The sequence below is a fragment of the Macaca nemestrina genome, chromosome 7, assembly GCF_043159975.1.
Source record: "Macaca nemestrina isolate mMacNem1 chromosome 7, mMacNem.hap1, whole genome shotgun sequence".
NCBI classification, from domain to species: domain Eukaryota; kingdom Metazoa; phylum Chordata; class Mammalia; order Primates; family Cercopithecidae; genus Macaca; species Macaca nemestrina.
Window position 1 is genome coordinate 47,014,924 of NC_092131.1, and position 25,668 is coordinate 47,040,591.

The following is a 25,668-nucleotide window of genomic DNA, read 5'->3' on the forward strand; positions in this document are numbered from 1 at the left end:
AAATTTTATAATTTTCAATAGAAATTACTAAGAAAAATATTTTTTAAAACCTTAAAAAAAAAAAACATTACCAGCAAATGTTATCAAATGAAGTGCTGGTGAAAAAGACTCTCCAAATTTCCTGTACCTCTCCTATTTTAAGGCAGTGCTTTCCAGAATAGAATTCTAGACACTGTCTCGAGAAAGCTGCAGTTTCACTACAGATAAACTGACCAGCAGATGGCGATGTATCTGCACGCCCTATCCTAGTTTCCCAAGAGACAATACAAACTAGTTCATCTGAAACACTCTTAGTACTTTTCTACCCTACCAAAAAGTAAATAAATAAAATGCATGAATGAATATACAGGAAGAAAGTAAATCAAAGTAGTTTCTAGCATCTAATATTGTGATTTTTCAAATACTGAGAATTTGAGATTTTTATAATTCTCAACTGAAAATGATATTATTTATACCTTTATCTTTATGAGATTTCGAAATGGGGTTACTCGAGTCCATAGATTACCAAACTGAGGTGTTAATAAAGGCTGCAAGAGTAAGGTGTGTGGATTCTGTGCCAGACTGAAACACCTGGGTCATTCTAGCAATTTCAGGTTTTCAGTAAGACTACTAATGTTTATGGTTTTCCTTTCACAATATGTAGTAATGATTAAATCTTTAATCTCCTTTAAAGAACTGGGGCTTTGAAGAACTAAGGAAAGCATATGCTATTCATAGTGATCCTTCGTATTTATAAGAGCAAAATACGAATATAACATCCTCCTAGGAGCTACTCATCTTTCCACATTTTGAATTGGGCAAGTAAGACTTTTTCTGGCTTGACTGAGATGATGATTGGGATGTAGTGTTTGATTTCTAGTGATATTCTAGCCTGCTGAATGGTTTACTTCAGGAGTTCAAATGAATGTGAAACCAACTACTTACCTCAGTTTTTAGGAAAAGAATCACATAATACAACACTGTTACAGGAACTATGTGAAAACTACGTTATACTTATTTCTACTACAGTTCTTAATCCTTTATCCTTAGTTGTTAGGCCACCAAATTCAAACTTTCTAAGCCAGAATTGTCCCACCTATAACAGCATTAAATATTAAAACTTCCAGACACCTCTTTTCTGACCTTGGGTCCCAGTAGTAGTGGCTCTCAGCAAATGCTACTCCAGCACCTGAGGAAATGGGCTACAGAGGGTTACCTCTGGCTCTAGCCGATTTTGAGCCTCTTATTCATTAGTATTGGGAGGATATCAGGAATTGCTTTTAAGTAGTAATTTACTATATGGTTCTCAAATTTCCAAAGCTAAGGATTTCTATAACCTTAGAATAAGAGTGTTAAATTTAGTGTGTTGCATTTTTTCCATTATAAAATTTAGAGATTTTAATTGAAGACAGTAGATTTTTTCAATCAATTTGTTAGACCACACTAGTGCCTTGTGACTAATATTTGGTGCCTAATTAATCTCAGGGGAGAAAAAAGATTTTCTGTGAAGTTCTAACAGTAGACGCTTACCTAAGAACTATATGTTTACTTCCGTATACTGTGGGTTTCTCTTCCTGGTCAATCAACTCTCTTTTTGCTCTTGAAGAAGTACTAAGCCAGGTCACTAGCTTTTCCCTCTCTCCCTTCTTATTCCTTTCTTTCTTCCTATAATAAATGTTATTTACTAAATGCGTACTATGTGCTAAGTACTAGGGATGTAAATAAATGAGCACACTAATTTGATTTATGGAATATGAAAATGTGGGAAATAAACTGGGTCTTTGGTGAAAGACACATGAAACAAATATTGATCAAGGGCAATTCGTGGTCATTTTGCTTTTAAAGGCCTTCCATTTCCATTGTTTTCATGGATTTACCACAAGAATTGTATCTCATGAAAATTGAGAAGTATTTAAATGTTACAAAGAATAAGAGAGTTAAGAAACATTAAGATATGATTTACTTAATCTGAAAATAATAGATATTTTACATATATATATATATATATATATATATTTTTTTTTTTTTTTTTTTTGAGACAGTCTCGCTCTGTTGCCCAGGATGCAGTTCAGTGGCGAGATCTCGGCTCACTGCAACCTCCGTCTCCCGGGTTTAAATGATTCTCCTGCCTCAGCCACCTGAGTAGCTGGGACTTACAGGCACGCAACCCTACACCTGGCAAATTTTTTGTATTTTCAGTAGCGACTGGGTTTCACCATGCTGCCCAGGCTGGTCTCAAACTCCTGAGCTCAGGCAATCCTCCCACTTTGGCCTCTCAAAGTGCTAGGCTTACAGGCCTGAGCCTCCACACCCAGCCTATTTCGATATATTTTTAATCTATTTTACATAAATGAGATCTAACTCTTCCCAATATTTCGAACTTTTAAATTTTTATATAATTCTAAACTAGAAATCATTCTATGGTCTTTCAAGTTTCTTTTTTTATTGTTTACATAGTATATTTAATTGTCTCTTTGAGGCAAAATCTTAGGCTTTTAAGCAGAACTTTAAAAACTGTCTTATTCATTCAACAAATATTACTTATTGAGCCCTTCTCAGAAACTAGGTAAAGTTAGGGAAACACATAGTTCCTGTCCCCAGGGCGTTAGGAAATCTTCAACATTTAATCTTTTCACATTTTTCAAACTTTTACTATATCACAGCAGAAAGAATCAAGGCCAACTGAGCAAGGTTTGAATCCAGGCTTCATTATGGGGTAAATGTGAGCAAGCTACTTATCTCCACTGCACACTGATCTCCTCTCTATAAAATGAAGATAATATCTATATTGAAGAGTCCTTATAATTAAAGTATCTAGTAGAGTGCTAGACCTAAATAGAATCTATTACATTATTTTTCAGTTTTAATTTAAACAACCACTGCAAAACTCAGATAATTTATACTAACAAACATTCTATTTTTTAAACAAATGTTATCTGAACTACATTATTTGCAGACAGGCACTTAAGATGTGTAAAAATTCAATCTGATTTACACTTAATATAATCTTTTAAATATCCAATGTATTTCCAATTAATAAAGAAAATAATCAAAATCCATTTTAAAGTAACATTAAATAAGTCATTATATGATTGACTTATTATAATAAAACAGTATATATATCCTTATTTAATATAATGACAAAGGATATTAAATAGCCTCCCAAATAAGTATGTTGTTTATTTGCAAGCACACATGGACCAGAAGTTCCACAGATTCTGTATATATCAATCAAGAAACTACTTTTTAAGACTAGGGTTCCTAGACTTTAACATAAGAGGAGGTTCTAAAGCGTAGTCCTAAGAACTGAAGTTCCCTTTTTTGTAGTGACAAAAAATGGCATCCATGAACGCTTTAGGGCAATAGCTATTGATTTGTTAAAGATACCTAAGAAAGGGCCAAATCATCTCTTGAACCAAGTATAACCCTCTCATTGAACTTTCCTGTATTAAAATATGTTAATAACCTAAAATAATTAATGTGCCTCCCAATGTGCCAAATTTGAATTCAAATTTTGGGGTCAGAAGGGACCCTAAGTTCCCTGCCTCCCACTCTACCTTCCAACAATTTAACAAAGAGGGAACTGAAGCCTAGACAGTGAGAGGGAGGGATTTTCACAAGACATATGGCTACCCAACGGCAGAGACTGGAGTGGACAGAATTTAAGGTATCTGACTTTCAATCCAGTGTTCTGCTCACAAGAGCAAGCTTCCAATTCTATTATAATAAAGAAATGGTTTATGTACATCTGGCTATGAAAAAAAGACAGAAAAAAACTCTGAAAATATGTATTTGGTTATTACTGACTGGGCACTTAATACACTTTTAACCAATGTGAAGAAAATTATGAGGATATCATTCTAAAAACTAAATAAGCATTGCCAGCTTTTCTAAATTTAAGAGACATTAAAAGCTTCTGTCACTGCTCTAAATCACCTTCTTTTAAAATGTTCTAAAATAAGCAAGCAAGCAAACCAAAAAACTTAAGAGTTGGAAAAACTCATCATCTATCCACCACCAAATGCAAGAATCCTTTCTAGAATTCTGGCAATTGACCAACCAGCTCTGTTCGAATGTTTTCAGGGCTAAGGAGCATTTTCAAAGGGATGTAGGACATCCTCATTATCACACAGCTTAGTTACAAGGCTACTCCAAATGAGAAAACCCAAACCAGCTTCTCTGTAGATTTCTATACTTTAGCACCAGTTCCACCCTCTGGAACAATACTTGAATGAGTCTAGTGTCTTTTTGTGTATTTTGTGTTCAGTCTTTCAAATATTTGAAGCTAGCTGCCAGTCTAGCATTTCCCTTTTCTCGATAAATATATCTAGAATATTTAAAGTACTTAGAAAGAGATCATACAAATCATTTCAGCTCTATTCTGCTCAACAAAAGTTTATCAATTCCCAGGTATTACGCTAGGTGCTGGGAGTACAAAGAGAAATGAGGCATATTTTTGAGCTAAAGGAACTTAACAATACAGGGGGGTACAGGAGCATATATAGAGAGAACTTAAATCTAGTAACAGCAAGTGCTACAAGTATAGCCATCTCCAATAACAGTTATAAACAAGATTAGAGGACAAGAAAGGAATCAAGGTGAAAGGGACGAAGAATACAACAGTGGGCATTGTGCCAGGGTCACAAATTTGTATCTAAATTGCTGAACTGAACAGTCTACATAAACTGTTAAACAATGGTTCAATGTAACCTAAACAAAATGTGATAGTTCTTAGAACCTATATAGACAGGATAAAGAGGGATTCAAAATATAAAAATATATACCATATTCAGAAACATTATCCGTGCACAGTTAAGCAATACTTATTTGCTAAATAAATTATTCTAAAAGAGATCTTAAAATTAATGACTATAACAAATTCATAAATGAAGAGACTGGTTTTCTTGACTTCTGCTGTGAAGTGTGAAGTAGTGTGTGTTAGGAGAAAATTATCTGGTATGGCATGCAAGAAAGCATTCTTTTTATTCATAACATTTTTTCATGAAAATTCAAAAAATTAAAACAGGATTCCAAAACAATGGCAGCACAATTCACTGATGGAATGTTAATTTTTTCCTTTACAAAAAAAACTATTAAAGATGGAATTTGATTGAACAATACTTAAAGTGATATACCTCAGACCTCTTGAGTATGAGAGCTGAAGTTTATTAAAACTGTCATCTTTGAATTAAACTGTTACATGTAAAAAATAAGATTAAAATGTCCTCTGACTATATAATCCTGTATAAGAGTGCATGTCAACTTTTTCTGTGTATTTTCCTTTAAGAGCATTTATTTAGCACTCCAGTCAATGATAAAAGAAAACTAAGATATTGTTCAGCATTAAGTAACTTCTTTACAACATATACACACATGATACCCATATTTTGGATTTAAATGTTTAATACATTTAATACTCAGTAACTGTCTATAATTAACAGTTTTATTTCTACATAGTTCTCAATATTGAGATCATTTCTAGAATCGGTTATTAATAGGAACAAGATACAGGATAAATGTGAGAATGTTTATTTATCTCAGATTTATTTATGTTTTAAACCACTTGGTCATTTTAAATTGTTGGTTACAAGAGGACATTGTTGTCCATACTTGACTGTCCATAGCCCAAGGAACACTAATCCCTCTAAAGTAGTATCTGCCAATAGGGTGATTAGAACAAAAGTAGAGGGAAAATATTTTAAAATCATCAGGAGAGCTTTTCCAGATTGTATCCTACCTTCACAATCACAGAAAGCCAATGTTTCAGAGGTGTGTTGCAGACCTAATAACACGACTGCAATCAGGATTTAGCTGGAACTGAATTTAGAAGCTACTGTCGCAAATGCTGCTAAAAAGGATCCAAAAAAAAAAAGTTAAGAAGCCAACATGCAGGCTTCTGAAGATACCTATGTCTACAGAAGTTCCCAGCTAGATCTGTAGTAAGACAGCAATTCAAAGGAAGGACATTATTGCCATCACATTTATGCATAAACAATGCACTTTCAATTGCTTACCTCCAATATTCTGAATTATTATGGTGCCTGCCACCACCACCTGTAAAAAAACAAAAATATTCAGTAGAAAGGGAAATAATAGAAAAGAATCAGTATTTTATTATAATCCAGTAACTATTACTAAAAAAGCAGATGCAGAAGTTGTAAGTGAAGAGAAACTAAAAAGAAATTTGCCGGTCATTTGAAACACATAAAATTAATAATCATCACATTAAAAAGTATTTCTTTAACAGTTCCACAGTTACTATAAAGAAGTTTTTGAAATTTTTCTTGGCAGTCATTTTTAAATAGTTATAAGTGTTAAAAGCTAGTAATCGATGATTATCAAAGCATAAAAATTAAAAGTGTGGGAGTGGTGTCTCATTCCCTTTCTTGCTGGTTTTACCACACTGCTTAAATAAGTAGAAAAAGACAGGCTGGGGTGTGCTATGCCAATGACATATTGCCTAAAAGGAAATGATATAAGTTTTCTGATTTTATCAGCTTGGCATATACCAAGACTTTGAGCATCTCAGTCCCAGAGATTAATAAAGTCTAGAGCCCAATTATTCTCAAACCCTGAAATTATAGGTAAAATGCTCCAAACTCAGTAATGTGAATTAAGCCGAGTATGAGACAATGGGAGTTGGCAAGAACTGTAGGATATTGGAGAATTCCTCCCCCTTAAGTGGGGCAGGTGCTACTCAGCTCTGGCCACTTGATAACATGTGAGAATGTGGATCCAATGTAGCCAGATCTTCTCATTTTTCAAAGAAAGTCAGAAAATAAATTTTTTCATACTTTAATGATGTTTAGTTGGTAATCAGTTAAAAATAAAAAATATTTGAGCCATACAAAATGTTCCTGAGGACTAAATTCAGTCTGCAGGCTTGTTAGCTTATCATCTTTGATGAGATTCCTGGGGAACTCAAGGTAATCAGATATAGTTAGAGGAAACAGTAAAACACTGTGCTTCCATTTGGTCCTTTCAATCACTCAAATCTTGATGGATCGGAACCCCAACGTATGCTCGCAGCTGATTAGCTGTTTAGCATCGTTCAGTTCTACATGAATTGGGAACAGATCATCTTTCATGCCCATCTTTGTTAGGAATTCTATCAGTGGCACGGCATTTGCCTATCCTGAAAACCATCTAAGTTATTAGGACCTAGGAGACTTGAGGTTTGCAGAAGAGGTCTAATGATATGAAAATTTCACAAAGTGTCTTTGGAGATGTGGTGATTGCCACTTGAATGCTCTCCAGAAAAGACTCTGCATTTCAGTCTATGTAAAAATTAGTTCCAAAATGTCAAAGTTATTTGTGAAAAGACTATTTTGAACTTGTGTATGCTATCTTCAGTACAAATGATACCTACTGTCAGTAGTAGGTATACATGAAATTTGGTTTTATTTTCAATTAATATATTGCAAAAAATGGTAATATTAACTTATTGATTATTCTTTCATTCTTTGGTTGAATTTAAGCATTTCATATCTTGAAAGCTAGAATATCTATCTATCTACCTACCTACTTGCCTACCTAATTATGTTTTTAATGCCTAGCACAGTACATGGTACAAAGCATTTGATCAATAAATATTTGGTGAATAAATACCAATTTATAGACATTTAAATAAATCTTCCTCAAAAAGTTCAAAACATTTCAAAAAATTTCTTTATCATAGTATTATCCCATATTATAACCATATAATATCTGGATAGAAGGAAATGGTTAAGTTTCAACCCAACTATGGAAGTGGGGAGAAAATCTAAACAAGCAACCGAACAACAACTCCTCATTCAGAGTATGCTTTGTCTAGTGTGCCTGCCTACTATGAACTTTTTTTGGTGCATGTATTAAAACAACAATGCAACTACTCTAGAGTTTTAGGAAAAGAAGACTCTCAGCAGTCCCTACTCTTTAAACTTTGCTGCTATACAAACAATGCAGGAAATATGAACATGAAATGACAATGATATCAGTGATGCTACTTAGAATTATATTTATAAGTTATGTTATATTAATTGTGGAATTTTCTCATACAAAAATATTTTCTTCTTTGTTTAAACTAGATGGAGGAAATTGATCCCTGGCTACACCAAACATCCTAATCCTCTAGAACAGAAAAATTGCTGCTAAGTAAGATTAACAAAACCTTTTACCCTCAAGTAACATACTCTGTTTCGTCTAAGTTTCAGGTTACTAAGGTCCAAGCCACGATGCTATATAGTATATGATTTAAGCATTCCTTTTTGTACTTTAAAAACAAAGTTAGGGCCGGGCATAGTGGCTCACACCTGTAATCCCAGCACTTTGGGAGGCCTAGGCGGGTGGATCGCCTGAGGTCAGGAGGTCGAGATCAGGCTGACTAACTTGGAGAAACCCGTCTCTACTAAAAATACAAAATTAGCCAGGCGTGGTGACATATGCCTTTAATCCCAGCTACTCAGGAGGCTGAGGCAGAAGAACAGCTTGAACCCGGAAGGTGGAGCTAGTGATGAGCTGAGACCATGCCATTTCACTCCAGCCTGGGCAACAAGAGCGAAACTCTGTCTCAAAAGCCAAAAACAAAAAACTCCACCAAAGTTAACTGGAATGTAAATACAAGTTTTCTCTCCATTGCATAGCTATATATTTCTCCTCCAGACTCACTTTCAGAAGTTAGTTTAGCCACTTACAGATAGAGTATCCTTTTAGAATAAAAATAAAAATAAATATATAAATAAAATAAAAATAAAAAAATGTTAAGTATGTGAAGTAATGCAAATATTAATTAGGTCAATTTAGCCATTCTACAATGTTTATATATTTCAAAATGACATGTTGTCCATAATAAATATACACAATTTTTATTTGTCAGTCGAAAACATAAAAACACAAACAACAGATTTACAAACAAAAGAATTCCTGTTTGGAGCCAAACTGAATATGAATTTTAGAAGTATAGTAGCTCTTCAGAAATTAAAAAACTATATACTATAGCACTAAGTAATGTTCAACTCCTGGTGGAAGACAATTATTTTTCTCTACCTATTAAACTACTGTAGTATGCCTATTGCAAGTGAGTGCCCAACAAATACTGCTGTTATTTCTCTTATTCTGAGTAAGAAAAGTAGTAGATCTAGAGTTCTAGGATGTGGTACTGGCTTTATATAATAGTTGACAAATAGGCCCCTTAATTTCTCTGGTCCTTAATTTCCTCACCTATAAATGAGAGGACAGCTAGATAATCTTTTAGCACTGTTCAATTCTTAAGTGATAGGATCTTCTGATTACTGGTTTTGTAAAGAGCCATGCTATAATTTGAATTTGATGTTGCTTTTCTTCTCTTGTCTTTATGAGGGTTTACTCATATGAGTACATAATCAAAATTAATAAAACTTAAAACAGGTTATTGCTACTCTTTTAAAGTCACTCAAGTCATTGTGCTACTTTATCAGGATGAAATATATTAAAAGATTCAAGCATTGAATTAAATGTATTGATGCATTTTTAGGAAGGACACATAGACTTCTCTTTCTCTGCCTGCTCCCATCATTCTCTCTTTTCTCACTTTAGTTTCCTTTTATTCCTCTAATGTCTTCCTTTTATATATACTTGTCTCTTTTAACTTGAAACCAAAGGAAAAATGCCACTTTGGGTTTTGGACACAATAAGGAGGAAAAAAAAATTACCTTTCCAGGTAATCCAAACGCAAAGAGTCCAAGATCTTCATAAGATGTTACAGCTGTTAAGAGAAATTACAACGTTCACTTTTACACAAAACTATTTGTGTCAGGTCCTAAAGAGAAGAAAATTAATTCTACTACTACAAACTAATTACAGTATAATTCTTATGATCCAGACCAATCAGGACTAAACACAAAATGAGAAAATTCTCCCTAACATCCTCAAATAAAGGCAATAGTAAAAAAGATGATTGGGCTTAATTAGCAATTTATGTAGAAGTCTTTGGTAATTTTCATCAAATCTTCAATTTTCATCCCAAAATATAAACCACAACACCTATGATTTTCAGATGTCTTTGTAGAACATGTCTTTTTACTCAGTAGTGATGGTTTTTTACTTTTTAAAAAAATCACCGACTCTTTCATTATGTTTCTCTAATACATCTCATTTCTGAAAGATTCTCTCTCTCAAGCTGCACATATTAAAAATTATTTCCCCTTTTTACTAAGCAAAAGTTTCTAATCAATATAAGGTAACCAATGTCAACATGCAGATTAATGTAATTTTGGTCACCAACTTATCACCTCTATCTATCTGACATCTCTCTGTATGTATTTTAAGTTAATCTGTGTAGGCTGGTCATGGGTAAATTTGTGATCTTAGGCATTCTGAAGATTTTAAGTTGCTTAAACGCTCTCAATACTAACGTTGCATACTTCTAGCAGTTTAATCCACCTGCCTTATTTTGCTATTGAATGGCAGACTAAATTTAAAGCAGAAGTAACCTTTTTTTTTTTTTTGAAAACTTTTGAACGCTTATGGTCTGTAAGGATAGAGTCCTCTTAGAATAGGTAAAGCTTAGCACATTTCATGGTTGTCTAACAACTACCCATGCTGGATTAATTCAAATGGAACAATTACTCAAGAACATCCTCGCTTCTCACTATACAGTACTTGCATACCACATTGTCCACATGTTTCATTGGTAATGGTTTCTAAAAACTGGATATGTAAATAAAGTTAAAGTATAAATGTGTGATACTTTCAGAGATGTTCACTTCTCCAGGTGCCTAGAATGCTGAAAATGTGTTCACAAAAAATAATACTCTTATCCCATAATTATCAGGGCATATATTTTATTTTTTCATCCTAAAAGAGTATTCCATTTTCAAGTCACATGTTTAATAAATGTGGTCACAGAAAAATGAAAATTAAATGGCTCATAAAATAACCAAACCGTGTCTTTAGATCATATAGCTTCATGTTTTAACGAGTGGTGCTACTATTTGTTTAATCCTATAGTTTGAAAAGTGCTTACACCAAAGAGAATAGCAGATACTAAGGCTTGGTACAGCAATACACATCTTTTATTGAGTTAAAGATTTGACTCATCATTTCTCAAAGCCAGTTCCAACAAATTTTCTCAAGATATACATGGGTTTTCTTTCACCCCCCACTGTATAAACAAAAAAACTCCTTGGCACTTTCATAATCAAAGACCTCTATGTACGTAAAAATAAGCATTTTTTAAGCCAAATATAGTCTTTACCTATTATTACTACAAAGTTAGAAAGAAATCAGTGGAATGCTGAAAAAATAAGGAGCTTTACTAATTAAGAACACAAGTTTTAACTTTATTATCAGAGTTGATCAAAGAATTTGGAAACTTCATGAATGATACAGCTCTTTTCTACAATGTATTTACATACTGCTAAACAATGTACATGGGCAATTTAGCTTTTGAGATATACAATTTGATTTATGAGTAGAAAACTTTATGCTTTAATAATAAAAGACTTTAATAACTTTACAGGGGTGGATTTTAGACATATTTTAAAACATAAGTTACAAAAATAAGAACTGGAATTTTTTCTTCCTATGTGAAATGCCAACATTCTTTTTTTTTCAAATCACATATTCTAAAGTAAAAGCTATCTCAAAAATTAATAATTATTTTACTCAACAAATATTTAATATTCTTAAGCTTAATTGATAATGTTATACATGGGTACCATTCCTTATATTTAACATCCCAAAGCCTTGGTATATATATTAAACCTGGAAATTATGTACATATTATCTTCAATTTGGCATTGAGAAGGTAATTTGGTTCCATATTATGTTATATGAACCAAGTCTCCAGAGCAGCTCTGATATGTCACTCTGAGGTACGAGGTTAAAGAAATATCAGTGTTCATTTTCAGCATCCGTTTTACATTACAGTTAAATATGTACATTCTTATTTTTTTGAGACAGGATATTGCTCTGTAACCCAAGCTGGAGTGCACTGGCACAATCATAGCTCACTGCAGCCTTGAACTCCTGGGCCTAAGCAATCCCCCTGCTTCAGCCCCTGGAGGTGATGGCACCACAGGCACATGCAAATACACCAAGCGCAGGCTAACTTTTCATTCCTTACTTTTTGTATAGGCAGGGTTTCACTATGTTGCCCAGGCTGATCTCAAACTCCTGGACTCAAGCCATCCTCCTACCTCGGCCTCACAAAGTGCTGGGATTACTGGTGCGAGCCACTGCATCTAGTCCATTCTTTCTTAAGAAAGCTTCTCTTCCAAAAATTTAGAGCAAAGAGGCTTTTCAGTGTTACATATGGGGATATATCAAACACCTGCTTTTCAAATGACCTATTTTGCATCAGTTTCTCTGTCAGTAAGCAAGCCATCCAGGTAATTAACCCATCAAAAAGGCTAACCGGAGTGTTTTACTTTTATGCAACAAAATGAAGTATAGATAGTATATTTAGTAAACGTAGCAAGCAAATACCTTTATTGTAAACCAAAACCATAACACTGAAAGATTCCAAAAAGAATTGGTATTTCAATTACCTAAAATTTAAAACATTAAACATTTATTTTTAATTAAAAAAATTAAAACACAACACTTACTGTTCGAGAAAATGTAATCAAACTAACAGCTTAACGAAGACAGCTTGAACTGCAACTCTGACAGTAATGGTATACATTTTAGTAATCTCAAACTTGCTCTCTGGGTCTATTATTTTTTAGATTTATAAAAATATCTGTAAATGCAGCAAACTTACAAATTGAGAAGAAAAAACCATTAGGCTCTTAAATGGAGACTGAGTACAATGGTCAAATCCTAATTCTAGCTTTCCAGTCAGCATATCTAACTAGTCATTCAGTTCTGTCACTGCCATCAGACTTCTTTTATGTTGCAAAAATTGAAGCACTTTTCCACGCCTGAGACAACATAAATATGAGTAATGGCTTCTTGCTTAACATTGAGGCTTTACTAAATAAAATGTGTACATAGCCAGCCAAATGTTCGAGCTCCACATACTCACTTTTTAACAACAAAAAATCTGGAGCATCTCAGCATATAAACCAAATCAATACTAGGGAAATACTTTTAAAATTCGACTCTGTCATTTGGGCAATTTCTTAAAATGCTGAAAACAGTGTAAACTGGTATTGACTGTTGAAATGCAATTTGAACAATGAACCTTTAAAATATTTAAAACATTTGACCCCTAAGAGCTTGTCTTAAGTAAAATTAAAATCAAGAGAAATCATTATATGCAAAGATACTCAGGGGGTATTGTTTCAACTGGAAAAACAAAACTAATCTAAATACAATGAGAAAGTGGTTACATAAATTACGGTAGATATTTTTGATAGAATAATATGTAGCCATGGAAAACTATATTTATAATATTAAAAAGCCAATATTATTTTAGGTGGAAAAAATACATAAAAAGACTAAAATGAATTACAAATCGTCACAAACTTTTTTTTCTTTCTTCTTTTTTGGCAGGGAAGGGTTTCTAATAGTCTATAATGAATATAATACAAGTGGCAGAACTTTATTTTTAAAAACCATATTTTTGTGCAGTTCCATTTTCTCTACCAAATATCTGATAGGTTTTATTTAAGCTGTAATTTTAATTTTCTCTGGTGTTTAGTAATTGAAGTATTGCTTGGTCTACTAATAGGAGATTTTTTTTCAGCTCCTTCCTACCATCAATATTTTAAGAAAGATGTTTTGAGAGATACAAAAATAAGATGTGGCGATGACCAGTCACATTAATAGCATATTCCTACAGAAGAGGAATAACAGTAATTATGACAATTACAAAATTAATTCAGTCTTTTACAAGAATTCATACAAACAGTACTTGGCATGACCCACCTTAAGTAAACAAATGACTGAAAGCAATCATTAGCAGTTTATTTTAGGAATTTTTTTTGATATTAAAGAAATCAATGCTATGTTTTGTGGGAGCACAAAGGCTATAAATCTTAATCAAGTAAATTTAGGGAAAATTTCTTCCTTAATGTACCATCAAGGCACACTTTAATGCTATAATATTTTGGCGAGAGCAAGAGTTTGGCCTCCACAGGAATCGTTTAGAAAGCTGCTTCCCATGAAATAGTGGAATATTTCCAGCTAGTTATTCCAGTGTTCTGGTCTGCTTTGCATTTTTTCCTCAATGAAACAGGACAATTAATAAACTCTGGTCATAGTACAGAGCCCAAGTTTCAGCAGCAGCAATATTATCTTTGGATCTGGATTGAGGGACATGAGTTATTCAAATACAGTTCAACTCTCAGAAAGCTAGCCATTGGGAATGTACCCTTATTATTTTGAAATTCTTGTCTTTCTTGTGTTTTCTACCATTTTCCTCTGATCTTTTTTGTTTTTTTGTTTTTTTGTATTATTTGTCCATGCAGGTCATTCATTTTTTAATATTCACTATGCAATCTCATTTGATACTTCTGATCTTTCTTAGTATGTGTTTAAATGCCAACATGCCAACTGAATGTGGCATGATTTTAAAACACCCAACACAGAAAACAGAATGCTAGAATACCAGGAACATTCTTTCACATGGCACAGAGGATGTGATATTGCATATATAGAGATGATTCTGGGATCTCAGTACACTACTTAGCTCTTCAGTGAACAATATTTACAGTTATATCCTATACATTGGTAATAGTTTTCAACTTTTGGCCTCAACCAATGGATAAAAACAAACAAATATAATTATAAAACAGAAAGTAAATATTGTTAATCTGACAATGTAAAGGTACAGCAGATAGACTATAGGAATCAGGAAGGTGAAAGAAAGAACAGAAGCACTAGTATAATAAAGGCAGAAAATAAGAAGATACTGACTAAAGCTGATGGAACAAAATTAAATGTTTATATATTATTTAGAGTTACAAAATAATCAATGAAAGAACAATCGAATATAAACTAATGAATATTAGAAGGGAAAAGGGGAGGGATTAGTGTAGCTGAGCTTTTGCTAACCTTTTGCAGTGAAGAGTCAATAGATATTCTCTTAAAGCAATAAATAACCAAAAGCTATTATTTAGACTTAGAGAGGCAATCGCCAAAAAAATTAAAAACAAAACTCTTTAAATGTTGCTAACTCTGGGAAACAGGATAAAACTAGGGAAGAATGGGTGGGGAACTGTTCTAAGTTCTGCATAAGTGCGCACACACATGCACACACACACGTGACCATATATTACTTCTGATAAAAATAAAAAGGAAAGGTTAATGTAAAAATGTTCAACCCTGCAGAGATTCACACCCATCCTTCACTACAACTCAATAACAAAAAATTCAGCTTAAGGGAACACTTAACCTAATGTCAAGGCAAACACTACAAAGGAATCACTACACAAGGGGAGCACACACATAATGTTGCCGGGGTTTCTCAACCTTGCCACTACTTTTGGGCCCAGATTATTATTTGTTGTTGGGCGCTGTCCTGTGTATTGTAGAATGTTTAGCAGCACTCCTGGCCTTTACCCACTAGCTGCCAATAGCACCTTGCCTCACCCTGCCCTCTCCAATCCCCAGCTGTGACAATCAGAAATGCCTCCAGACATAGCCAAATGCCCCATGGGAGAAATACCAAGTACAGTTTAGAACCACTCATTAATAAGAAGGATGAGACAAGTACACTAATTCACTTTAGACAGACCCATATAAGCAGCCCACTTAGTTTAACTGTGGGTTTACTGAACTATGATCCCTGATCAAAAGAAGAAAAACAGATCAAAATATAGTTTGGACAGCTCACTACCATTCCAAACCATAAGAAAATGTCCACGGTGAGCTTTGAAATGGGAATCGTATCTATTGCCTTTCAGTCAGTTTTAGTTCTTCTGTGATTGTCACAGTGAGAGCATCTCAAAGTATTATACCCCTAAAACAACTCATGTCCTTCATAGGATACCCAAACGATGGTGGGGGAATGGTGGGAGAAGGCTGTCAGCTCTTTATTGAGAAATGGTATGTGTCAGTGTCCAGTATGTCATATAGATATTGAACACACTATATTTGATAAGCTATGTAAAGAATTTGTTTTTCCTTGGAGATGGAGTTTTTGCTCTTTTCACCCAGGCTGGAGTGCAGCGGCAGCGATCTCGGCTCACCGCAACCTCTGCATCCCAGGTTCAAGCAATTCTCCTGACTGAGCCTCCCGGGTAGCTGAGATTACAGGCGCCCGACATCACGCCTGGCTAATTTTTTGTATTTTTAGTAGAGACAGGGTTTCACCATGTTAGGCAGGCTGGTCGTGAACTCCTGACCTCGTGATCCACCCACCTCCTCCTCCCAAAGTGCTGGGATAACAGGCATGAGCCGCCGGTCCTGGCCAAGAATTTTTAAAGATATTGACTACACATAATTTTTGCCTTGCATATTTACTTTGGAACTTATGTAATCTCTTTGTAGTTTTAATACATCCATCTATTCATCACCCATGTATCCAGCTTTTATTAAATACTCTGTGTGTCAAGCACATGGTAGATGCTACAAACAATGGTTAATGGTTTGAATATACATTAAATTATCCAGAAATACAATTACCATGTAAATGCAGAAAAGACTATAATTTGTTTTGTTTGGAGCTTTGCCAAAAATCATTTCCTAAATGGAAAGTCACATCACTAACATTTACTTTTTGTGTCTTTATTTCATTGTTATGGCATTATTATTATGTAAGTAGTATATTAGTTTCCTAGGGCTGCTGTAAGAAATTATCACAAACTTCATGGCTTAAAACAACAGAAATTTATTCTCTCTCAGTTCTGAAGTCCAGAAGTCCAAAACCAGTTTCATGATGTCTAAATCAAGGTGTCCACAGGGCCACACATCTGAAGGCTCTAGAAAGAATCCATTCCTTGCCTCTTGCAGTCCCTGGTAGCTGCTGGCATGCCTTGCTTTGTGGTCATGTCATTCCAATCTCTGCCTCAGAGGTCATATTGCCTGCGTCTCCTCTGTCTATGATATTCCTTCCATGATACACATGACTGAAGTTAAGAGTCCACCAGGATAATCTCTCCATCTCAACATCTTAACTCAGTTACATCTGCAAAGTTCTTTTTTTGCCATATAAGGTAACAATTACAGGTTTCAAGGACTAGGATGTGGTTACCTTTTGGGGAAGCATTACTCAGCTCACTGCAGTAGGGTATAATACCTATGGGAATTTTACTTCATACAGTAAGGGTAGCATTTAGAAAACGTTTGTTATAAAAAGAAGGTACTGAGAATCACTGCTCCAGAGGGTTTTAAAACCTTTTTGCCTTAAAAAAGAAAAAAAAACGAGGAGCACACAAAGGCCATTTCACTCCTTCTTTATTCCATTATCATTACTAGAAATTACAATCTTCATAAAATAATCGTAACCTTCTTTAGGAAAAGGAAGACAGAAGACTACATTCTCTTTGCCAGATAAAGAGATTATGTTCTGGGCACTAGCAAGGACCAAAATTCTCTTTGGAAGCGACCAACAGGGAATTCCAGTATCTACACTTTCACTGTTTTTCAACAACCTCAGTGGCTTCTCACTACTTCAGCAAAAACTATAAATTCCTTAGGATCCAAGACTTGTCTAACCCTCCAGTTTAATTTTCTCCTTTGTACCTTATGTACTACTAATAACAGTAAACTATTTTTGGTACTTTGAATACAATATGCAGTATATGACTTTGTATCCTTGCACATGCTGGAATATTCTCTCTTGCGTTGTCTGCTAGTCAAATTCCTTTTCAGTTTAGTTCTCCATTAACATTTACTGACCCTCACCCTCCAACTAAGGGCAAGTTGAAACGTGAGAGTCCCCTGACCCCCCATGAAGGGCAGAGCCTGCGACAGGGGTGCGGCTCTTCTGTTCTGTTCAGCTGCTGCACTCTCAAACCCCTTATAGGAGGGGGAGCTTGCAGACCAGCAGGTGTAGGAGCTGGGGAGAGCGCTTTTGGGTTCCAGCCCCACAGCAGCATCTAGGAGTAGGTGGCTGCAACTCCTGAAGCCCCAGTGGGCATGCTACAGTGCTCTTTTAGCTCTGCCATCCACAGATTAAGTATTAACCAGCTCAGTGCCCTCTTCGTACCTGGTTTCTTGTCCTGTGTCCAGGAAGAATCAGGTCACACACAGACTTGAAGGATGGTGAAAGTGGGAATTTTATTAGGTGATGGAGGTGGCTCTCAGTGAGATGGATGGGGAGCTGGAAAGGGGATGTAGTGGGAAGATGATCTTCCCCTGGAGTTCGGCTGTCCCATGGCTGATCTCCTCTCCAGCTGTCCCCAGCCGACCTCCCTTGACTTTCAAACACTCCTTCTCTTCTCTCCTCTACCGTGCTTCTCTTCTGCTCCTCTGTTTGTCTGCTCATCTGTCTGTGGACCTGGAATTTGGGGTTTATATGGGTACAGGATGGCAGGGATGGCAGGCAAAAGGCAACATTTGGATATGAAAACAAAAATGCCTGTTCCCATTTAGGGCCATGGGTTTCCAGGCTTGGGGGGTAGGGGCCTTTGCTGGGGAACCACCCTCTTCTACTCAGTATTTCCCTGCCTCCTGTCCATTTCAAAGTCACTCTCTCTTCTGAGATGTCACTCTACCTTATACATATTTAAACTGTTAAATTGATCACACTACATTATAAATTATTTGCTTATATATTTGTTTCTCCTATTAGACTATGAGCTTTTTCAGGGAAGTAACTGGTTCTTATTTATCTCTTTATTATTAGTAGACAAAAAGAGTATTGAATGAATGAATTTCTATCCTGTGCTTCAGTTCTAAGCCCTGTCCACCTACATATACTTCAAAGTCCAAAATTGAACTCATTTTTATTTTGAACAACCTCCTCCTACTGTGTTCCCATCTTCATTGATGACACTATCATTAATCCAGTGGCCCAAGCCAGAAACCTAGGAGATACACTAGACATCTCCTTCTCCTTTATTGTCCACATTTACTCAGATATCAGCTCCTCTCAACTGTAATTCTGCCAAACCTCACCATTTGTTAACCTGTTTCTTTCTTTTATTCACCTTATTACTACCTTGGTTCAATCCCTATTTTATTCTTAGACTTTTTTAATAGTCTGGCCTGACTGCTAATCTACTCAAGCACTGTTAATACAAGTTAAGAGTTAGACTGACAAATGAGGAAGACAATCCCTTTATGCAGAAGAATAAGAAAAGTTTCCATCCTGAACACAATCCTGAGGGCAAGCATGACCTAGCTCGAGGACTGTGCCTTTGTGAAAAGAACAACTCCAGCCAGGCAGTGGCTCACACCTATAATCCCAGTACTTTGGGAAGCTGAGGCGGGCAGATGGCTGGAGCTTAGGAGTTTCAGATCAGCCTGATCAACATGGTGAAACCCCATCTCTACAAAAAGTACAAAAATTAGCCAGGTGTGGTGGTGCACACCTGTAGTCCCAGCTACTCGGGAGGCTGAGGTGGGAAGATCACTTGCGCCTGGGAGGTGGAGGTTGCAGTGAGCCAAGATGATATCACTGTACTCCAGCCTGGGCAGCACAGTGAGATCCCATCTCAACATCCCCTCCCCCAAACACAAAAAACCTCACAACTCCAATCTGTAGATGGTGCTTAGATCTGCTGCTCAGTTACGTCCTGGGAATTCCCTCCACTTCTTTCCTGTGTCAGATTCCTTGTTTCTTTGTTACTCTCTAACTTTGGTAAAGGGTATACTCTACTGTTTGCTAAGTAAGCATGAATAAAAATTTTTGAGACCTTGCATATATGAAAATGCCATTGTTCAAACTTCACACTTAAGCAATAGTTTGGCTAGTTATAGAATTCTATATTAAAATCATTTTCCCCAAGATTTTTGAAGGTATTATTTTAAAGATATCTAGTTTACACTATTGCTCCTAGGAAGACTTTCACTACTGTGGTTCTTCATTCTTTGTATGAAATTTTTTTGTGTTGTCTGTTCCTTCTTTCTGTAAGCTTTTAGAATAGTATCTATATAACTGGATTTCTGATCATTCACAGTATGTCTTGGTAACAATTATCTTACAAGTATTATACTGGACACTAGGAGGAAAATTTTTAATCTTGAAACTAATTTCCTTCAGTTACACCAATTTTTTTGTATTATTTTGTTAATAATTTTCTACCATCCCTTTTACTCTTTTCTTGTTGCAGAATTTCTATTATTTGCATATTGGACTTCCTGGACTGATCTTCTAATTTTCTTATCTTTTCTCTCCCATTTTCAAGCTTTCTTTTTCCCACCCCCAGGAAACTTCTGTAACTTTCCCAACACAACAACTGAACTAATTTTGACTTTTAGGACTTCTGTGTTTTCTGAATATATGCTTTTTATAATTTGTTGTTTTTGTTTCAAGAATGCAGTATCTTCTTTTAGTTCTCTAAAGTTATTAAATATAGCTTTTTAAGTTTTCACCTGGTCTTGTATTGTCTGTTTCCTCTTTTCCTCTAAGTTTGTTTCTTTCCTTATTTGTGTTTTCTTTAATAATTTTAGGAGCAGTTTTAGGTTCACAGCAAAGTTGAACAGAAAGTACAGAGTTCCCATATACCTCCTGCCCCCCACATATGCACAGTTTCCCCTAAAATCAACATCCTGCACCAGAGTGGTACATTTGTTACAATCAAAGTACCTACGCTGACATGTCATTATCACACAAAGTCCATAATTTACATTATAGGGTTCACTTTTGGTGCTGTATATTCTGTGGGTTTTGACAAATATATAATGACACGTGTCCACTATTATAGTATCACACAGATTCATTTCACTGCCCTAAAGGTGAGGATGCTCTGCCTATTCACGCTCCCTCTGCTAAACTCTGGCAACCACCGGTCTTTCTCATTTTCTGCATAGTTTTGCCTTTTCTAGAATGTCACATACTTGGAATCATACAGTATGTAGCCTTTTCAGATTTTTTTTGTTTCATTATATACATTTAAGGTGTACAACATGATGTTTTGAAATACATAGAGAAATGATTACTTGAGTCAAGTAAATTAACATATCTACCCTCTCACATAGTTATCTTTTCTTTCCTCCCTCCCTTCCTTCCCTCTCGCCCTTCCTCCTCCCTTCTTTCCTTCCTTGTGGTAAAAGCACCTGAAATCTACTCTCCTGGCAAATTTTCAGTAAACAATATTAAATATAGTCATCATGCTGTACATTAGCTCTGTAGACTTATTCATCCTACATAACTGAAACTTTATACCCTTTGATGAACATCTTCCCATCCCTCACATAACCACTGTTCTATTCTGTTCATATGTATTTGACTTTTTTAGATTCCACATGAGTGTGAGATCATGCAGTATTTTTCCTTCTGTGTCTGGCTCATTTAGCATAATGTTCTCCATGTCTATTCATGTTGTTGAAAATAGCAGGATCTCCTTCTTTAAGTCTGAACAACATTGCATTGCACATACACATCACAATTTTTTATCCACTCACTGACACTTAGGTTGTTTCTCTATCTTGGCTATCGTGAATAATGCTGCAATGAACATGGCAGCACAGATATCTCTACAAGGTACCAATTTCATTTCCTTTGGGTATAAACCCAGAAGAGGAATTGCTGGATCATACGGTTTCTTTCACTGGATAATATGCGTTTAAGATTCCTCCATGACTTTTCATGGCTTGATGCCTCATTCCCAAAGTGCTGGAAGTACAGGCATGAGCTAACAGGCCGGGTATTTTTTTTTGAGACAAAGTTTCGCTCTTGTCGCCCAGGCTGGAGTGCAAGGGCACGATCTCAGCTCGCTGCAACCTCCACCTCCGGGGTTCAAGCTATTCTCCTGCTTCAGCCTCCCGACTAGCTGGGATTACAGGTGCCCACCACCATGCCTGGCTTTTTTTTTTTTTTTTCTTTTGAGACAGAGTTTTGCTCTTGTTGCCCAAGATGGAGTGCAATGGCTTGATCTTGGCTCACCACAACCTCCGCCTCCCAGGTTCCAGTGATTCTCCTGCCTCAGCCTCCTGAGTAGCTGGGATTACAGGCATGTGCCACCATGCCCAGCTAATTTTCTATTTTTAGTAGAGACGGGGTTTCTGCAAGTTGGTCAGGCTGGTCTTAATCTCCCGACCTGAGGTGATCTGTCCGCCTCAGCCTCCCAGAGTGCTGGGATTACAGGGGTGAGCCAAGGCTCCAGCACCTCATTTCTACTTAGTGCTGAATGACATCCCATTGTACAAATATATCAGTTTTTAAAATTCTTTCACTTCTGAGGAACATTTTAGTTGCTTCCAAATTTTGGTAAATATAAGGCTGTTATTAACATCTTTATGGAGGTTTTTGTTTAGAAATATGTCTTGAACTAATTTGGGTAAATACCAAAGAGCACTACTGATGGATCCTATGACGAGATTATATTTAGCTTGGTTAAAACACTGCCGAACTGTATTTCAGAGTAGCTGTACCATTTCTCATTCCCACCAGCAATGAATGAGAGTTCCTGCTGTCCCACATCCTCACCAGTATTTGGTATTGTCAGTGTTTTGGATTTTTGCCATTCTAATACACGTGCAGAGATATCCCATTATTGGCTTGTGTGCGTGTATGTGGCTGTTTTAGTATGTATCTTTCACATTAAAGATTTTCCTGAAATATCTGGTGATACTTGGCTATCTCTTGACATAAGTGTGATGCATTAAAAGACTAAATAGAAGCTCTGCGTATACAGAAGAGGCTTATTGAGTGGTAGGCTTTACTCTATGATGATTAAACAGGAGGTACTCAGCTCTTTCTTGAAGGGCCCTCAACTATTTTTACCTGTAGGTCTTTTCTCTTGGGCAGGAGAAATTCTGTTGAAAATATTCCTCTAATCTCTTAAGTGAAAGTAGAAGACTTGCTGCCAGCAATCTCAGAACTCCTACTAACTGGGACTCTCTTCAGTTAGTAGACTTTCACTCAATCTCCCTGTTTTCAGTAAGGTGATCTTGGCCTTAACTACACCTAGTATCTATGATTGCTGAGTCCTTTTAGTTTACCTTCTCCAGAAAATAAGCTTCCAGGTTCCTATAATAGTGGGGAAATGGCAGCACAGTGTTATGAAAGTGGACTCTGGAGTTAGCTTGCCTAAATCAAATATTAGCTCTTCTAACTAGCTAGCTGTGCAACCTTAAGCAAGCTAGTTAATCACTCAGTGCATCAGTTTCCTAATCTCTGAAGTGGATATAACAATTTCTACCTCATATTGCTATTGTGAGAATAATACATGCAAATCTCTTAAAACAATACCATGAAGACAGTATGCTAAAAAAATGTTATCTGGCCAGGTGCGGTGGCTCACGCCTGTAATCCCAACAGTTTGGGAGGCCAAGGTGGGTGGATCACCTGAGGTCAGGAGTTCGAGACCAGCCTGGCCAACACTGTAAAACCCTGTCTCTACTAAAAAATACAAAAATTAGTGGGCGTGGTGGTGGGCACCTGTAATTTCAGCTACTCAGGAGGCTAAGGCAGGAGAATCACTTGAACCCGGGAGGTGGAGGTTGCAGTGAGCAAAGATCCGCCACTGCACTCCAGCCTGGGCAACAGAGCGAGACTCCGTCTCAAAAAAAAAAAAAGTTTGGAGGCAGGAACTCATAGGAAGTCTCTTAAGATGCCAGAGGGCTGAGACATGAGAATTGCTTGAACCCAGGAGGCGGAGGTTGCGGTTTGCCAAGATCACGCCACTGTACTCCAGCCTGGGCAACAGAGCAAGACTTTGTCTTAAAGAAAAAGAAAAAGTTATCTTTAAAGAAAAAATACATAACAGAGGGAGCAGCATTATTATATGTCCCACCTCACACTCAGTCCCCAGATGAATATATGTTCACTAAGTAGAATATAGGCAGGATTACCCAGCACTATTTAAAGTTATTTTCTCCCCCACTTTTGAACTGTATGAATTAAAACGACATGACCTTAAATACCTGTTATGATTTAATTCCACTGTAATCCTGGGGAGGGGTTATGGCGTGATCTACACAGCAGCTAATAAGGAAGGAGAATTAGGCAGATCTGAGAAATATTTACAAAATTAATTTGTAACTGGGTGAATGGATGAGGTGAAGGAGATACAAACTGGTGGCACCATTCACGGAGGTACGGTACAGGAAGAGGAGCACACTTGAGCCATTAAAGATGAAAGATAAGTTTAATTTTAAACATGTTGAGCTCACAAAGCCTCTGGAACATCTAAATGGAGATCTCCAATATCAGAGGTGGCTGATATGTTCAGCAGCACGGATGGGAGTCGTCAACCTATTTTTGGTAGCTAAGCTATAAAAGTTTATAATGTTATTCAAAGATAGTAAAGTACAAGGACGGATAAAGATGGAATTCTGGTGGGGCAGAGACTGCTGGTTGTCTCTTCCCTTCTTCTACCTGAGTAACAGAACCCTGACTTTTAGTTGGGTTCATTGCCACCTGTAATAAATGCTACATTTTCTAGGTCCCTATGCAATTTATTTATTATGGCCATTGGGCATATTAAGTTCTGGCAGCAAGAAGAGAGAGTCTTAAGTGAGATTCAGTTGGTAGGCATCCCCTTCTCTCTTTCTGCTCTCTAGAACACGGATGCGATGTCTGCACTCCACAAGTCATCCTAGACCTCAAGGATGGGGAAGGCACACACAAGAATAACGGAACAGAAAGGCAGATCCTCTTTCCTTGATGACACTGTAGATCAACCATTGCTGCTTGTAATTTTAAATGAGATAGTATAAAAAGATCTCACAGAAGAGGTAAGATTTGTCAAAGCCTTGAAGGTGATGAGTGAGCAAAGCCATGTGGGAAACTGGGGGAAGAAACGCCCAAGAAGAGCACAGAAAGCACAAAGGTATGGAAGCAGGAGACTACCCAGCACAACTGGGGAATACTGAGCACAATTTTAGAGCCAGACTGTGTGGGTTTGAATCCTGCCTCCTATACTTCCTAACTGGGAAGTTACTTTCACCTCTCTTGGACAAGTTACTTTAACCTCTCTGAGCCACAGTTACCTCATTTCAAAAAATGGAAATAATATTGGTACTTACTTCGTAATATTATTATGAAGATTAAATGAATATTCATAAAGTCCTTAAAATGATGCTAAGTGCTATATAAGTAAATGTTACATAAGATGAAAATTAAAAGTGTGACTGAAACAAGTGAGGGAGTACTGGAAGATAAATCAAGGAGATAAAAAGGGCAGAAGACTTGTGTTGGACTTTGTAATGATTTCTGCTTTTACTTTGATTGAACTGGGAAACAACTAGAGGATTTTGAGCAAAGGAATGCTATGACCCAACTTACATTAACAGGATCATCATGGTTGTTTTGTTAAGAATAGACTGCAGGAAGTAAGAGTGGAAGTAAAAACAAAAAGATAAGCTATTACTTTTGATGGTGGTAATAGTAACTGAAGATGAGTGGTAGCAATTAAATGAGAAAAAAATCAGATTATTAATTTTTTGGCAAGGCACGATGGCTCATGCCTGTAATCCCAAGCACTTTGGGAGGTCAAGGCAGGAGGATTGCTTGAGCTGGTGTTGGAAAACAGCCTAGGCATCGTGGTAAGAGCCCATCTCTGCAAAAAATTAAAAAATGAGCCAGGTGTGGTGATGTGTGTGGTGATGTGCATAGCCTGCAGTACCTGCTACTCAGGAGACTGAGGTTAGCTAGGTGTGGTGACATGCATGGTGATGTGTGCCTGTGGATACCAGCTACTCGGGAGGCTGAGGCATGAGGTTGAGGCTGCA

At 36.4% G+C, this 25,668-nt stretch overlaps 1 protein-coding gene across 3 annotated transcripts in view; it reads right to left on the reverse strand.

Moving 5' to 3' along the window:
- Nucleotides 1-25,668, reverse strand: part of LOC105473660 (solute carrier family 38 member 6) — a 66,026-nt gene that overhangs the window by 30,538 nt on the left and 9,820 nt on the right. For all 3 annotated transcript variants that reach the window (XM_011727575.3, XM_011727574.3, XM_011727576.2), the window contains exons 4-5: nucleotides 9,648-9,700; nucleotides 5,994-6,033 (exon numbers count right to left, since the gene is read on the reverse strand). In XM_011727575.3, the coding sequence (XP_011725877.2) occupies nucleotides 5,994-6,033; nucleotides 9,648-9,700 (93 nt within the window). The remainder of the gene's footprint in view (nucleotides 1-5,993; nucleotides 6,034-9,647; nucleotides 9,701-25,668) is intronic.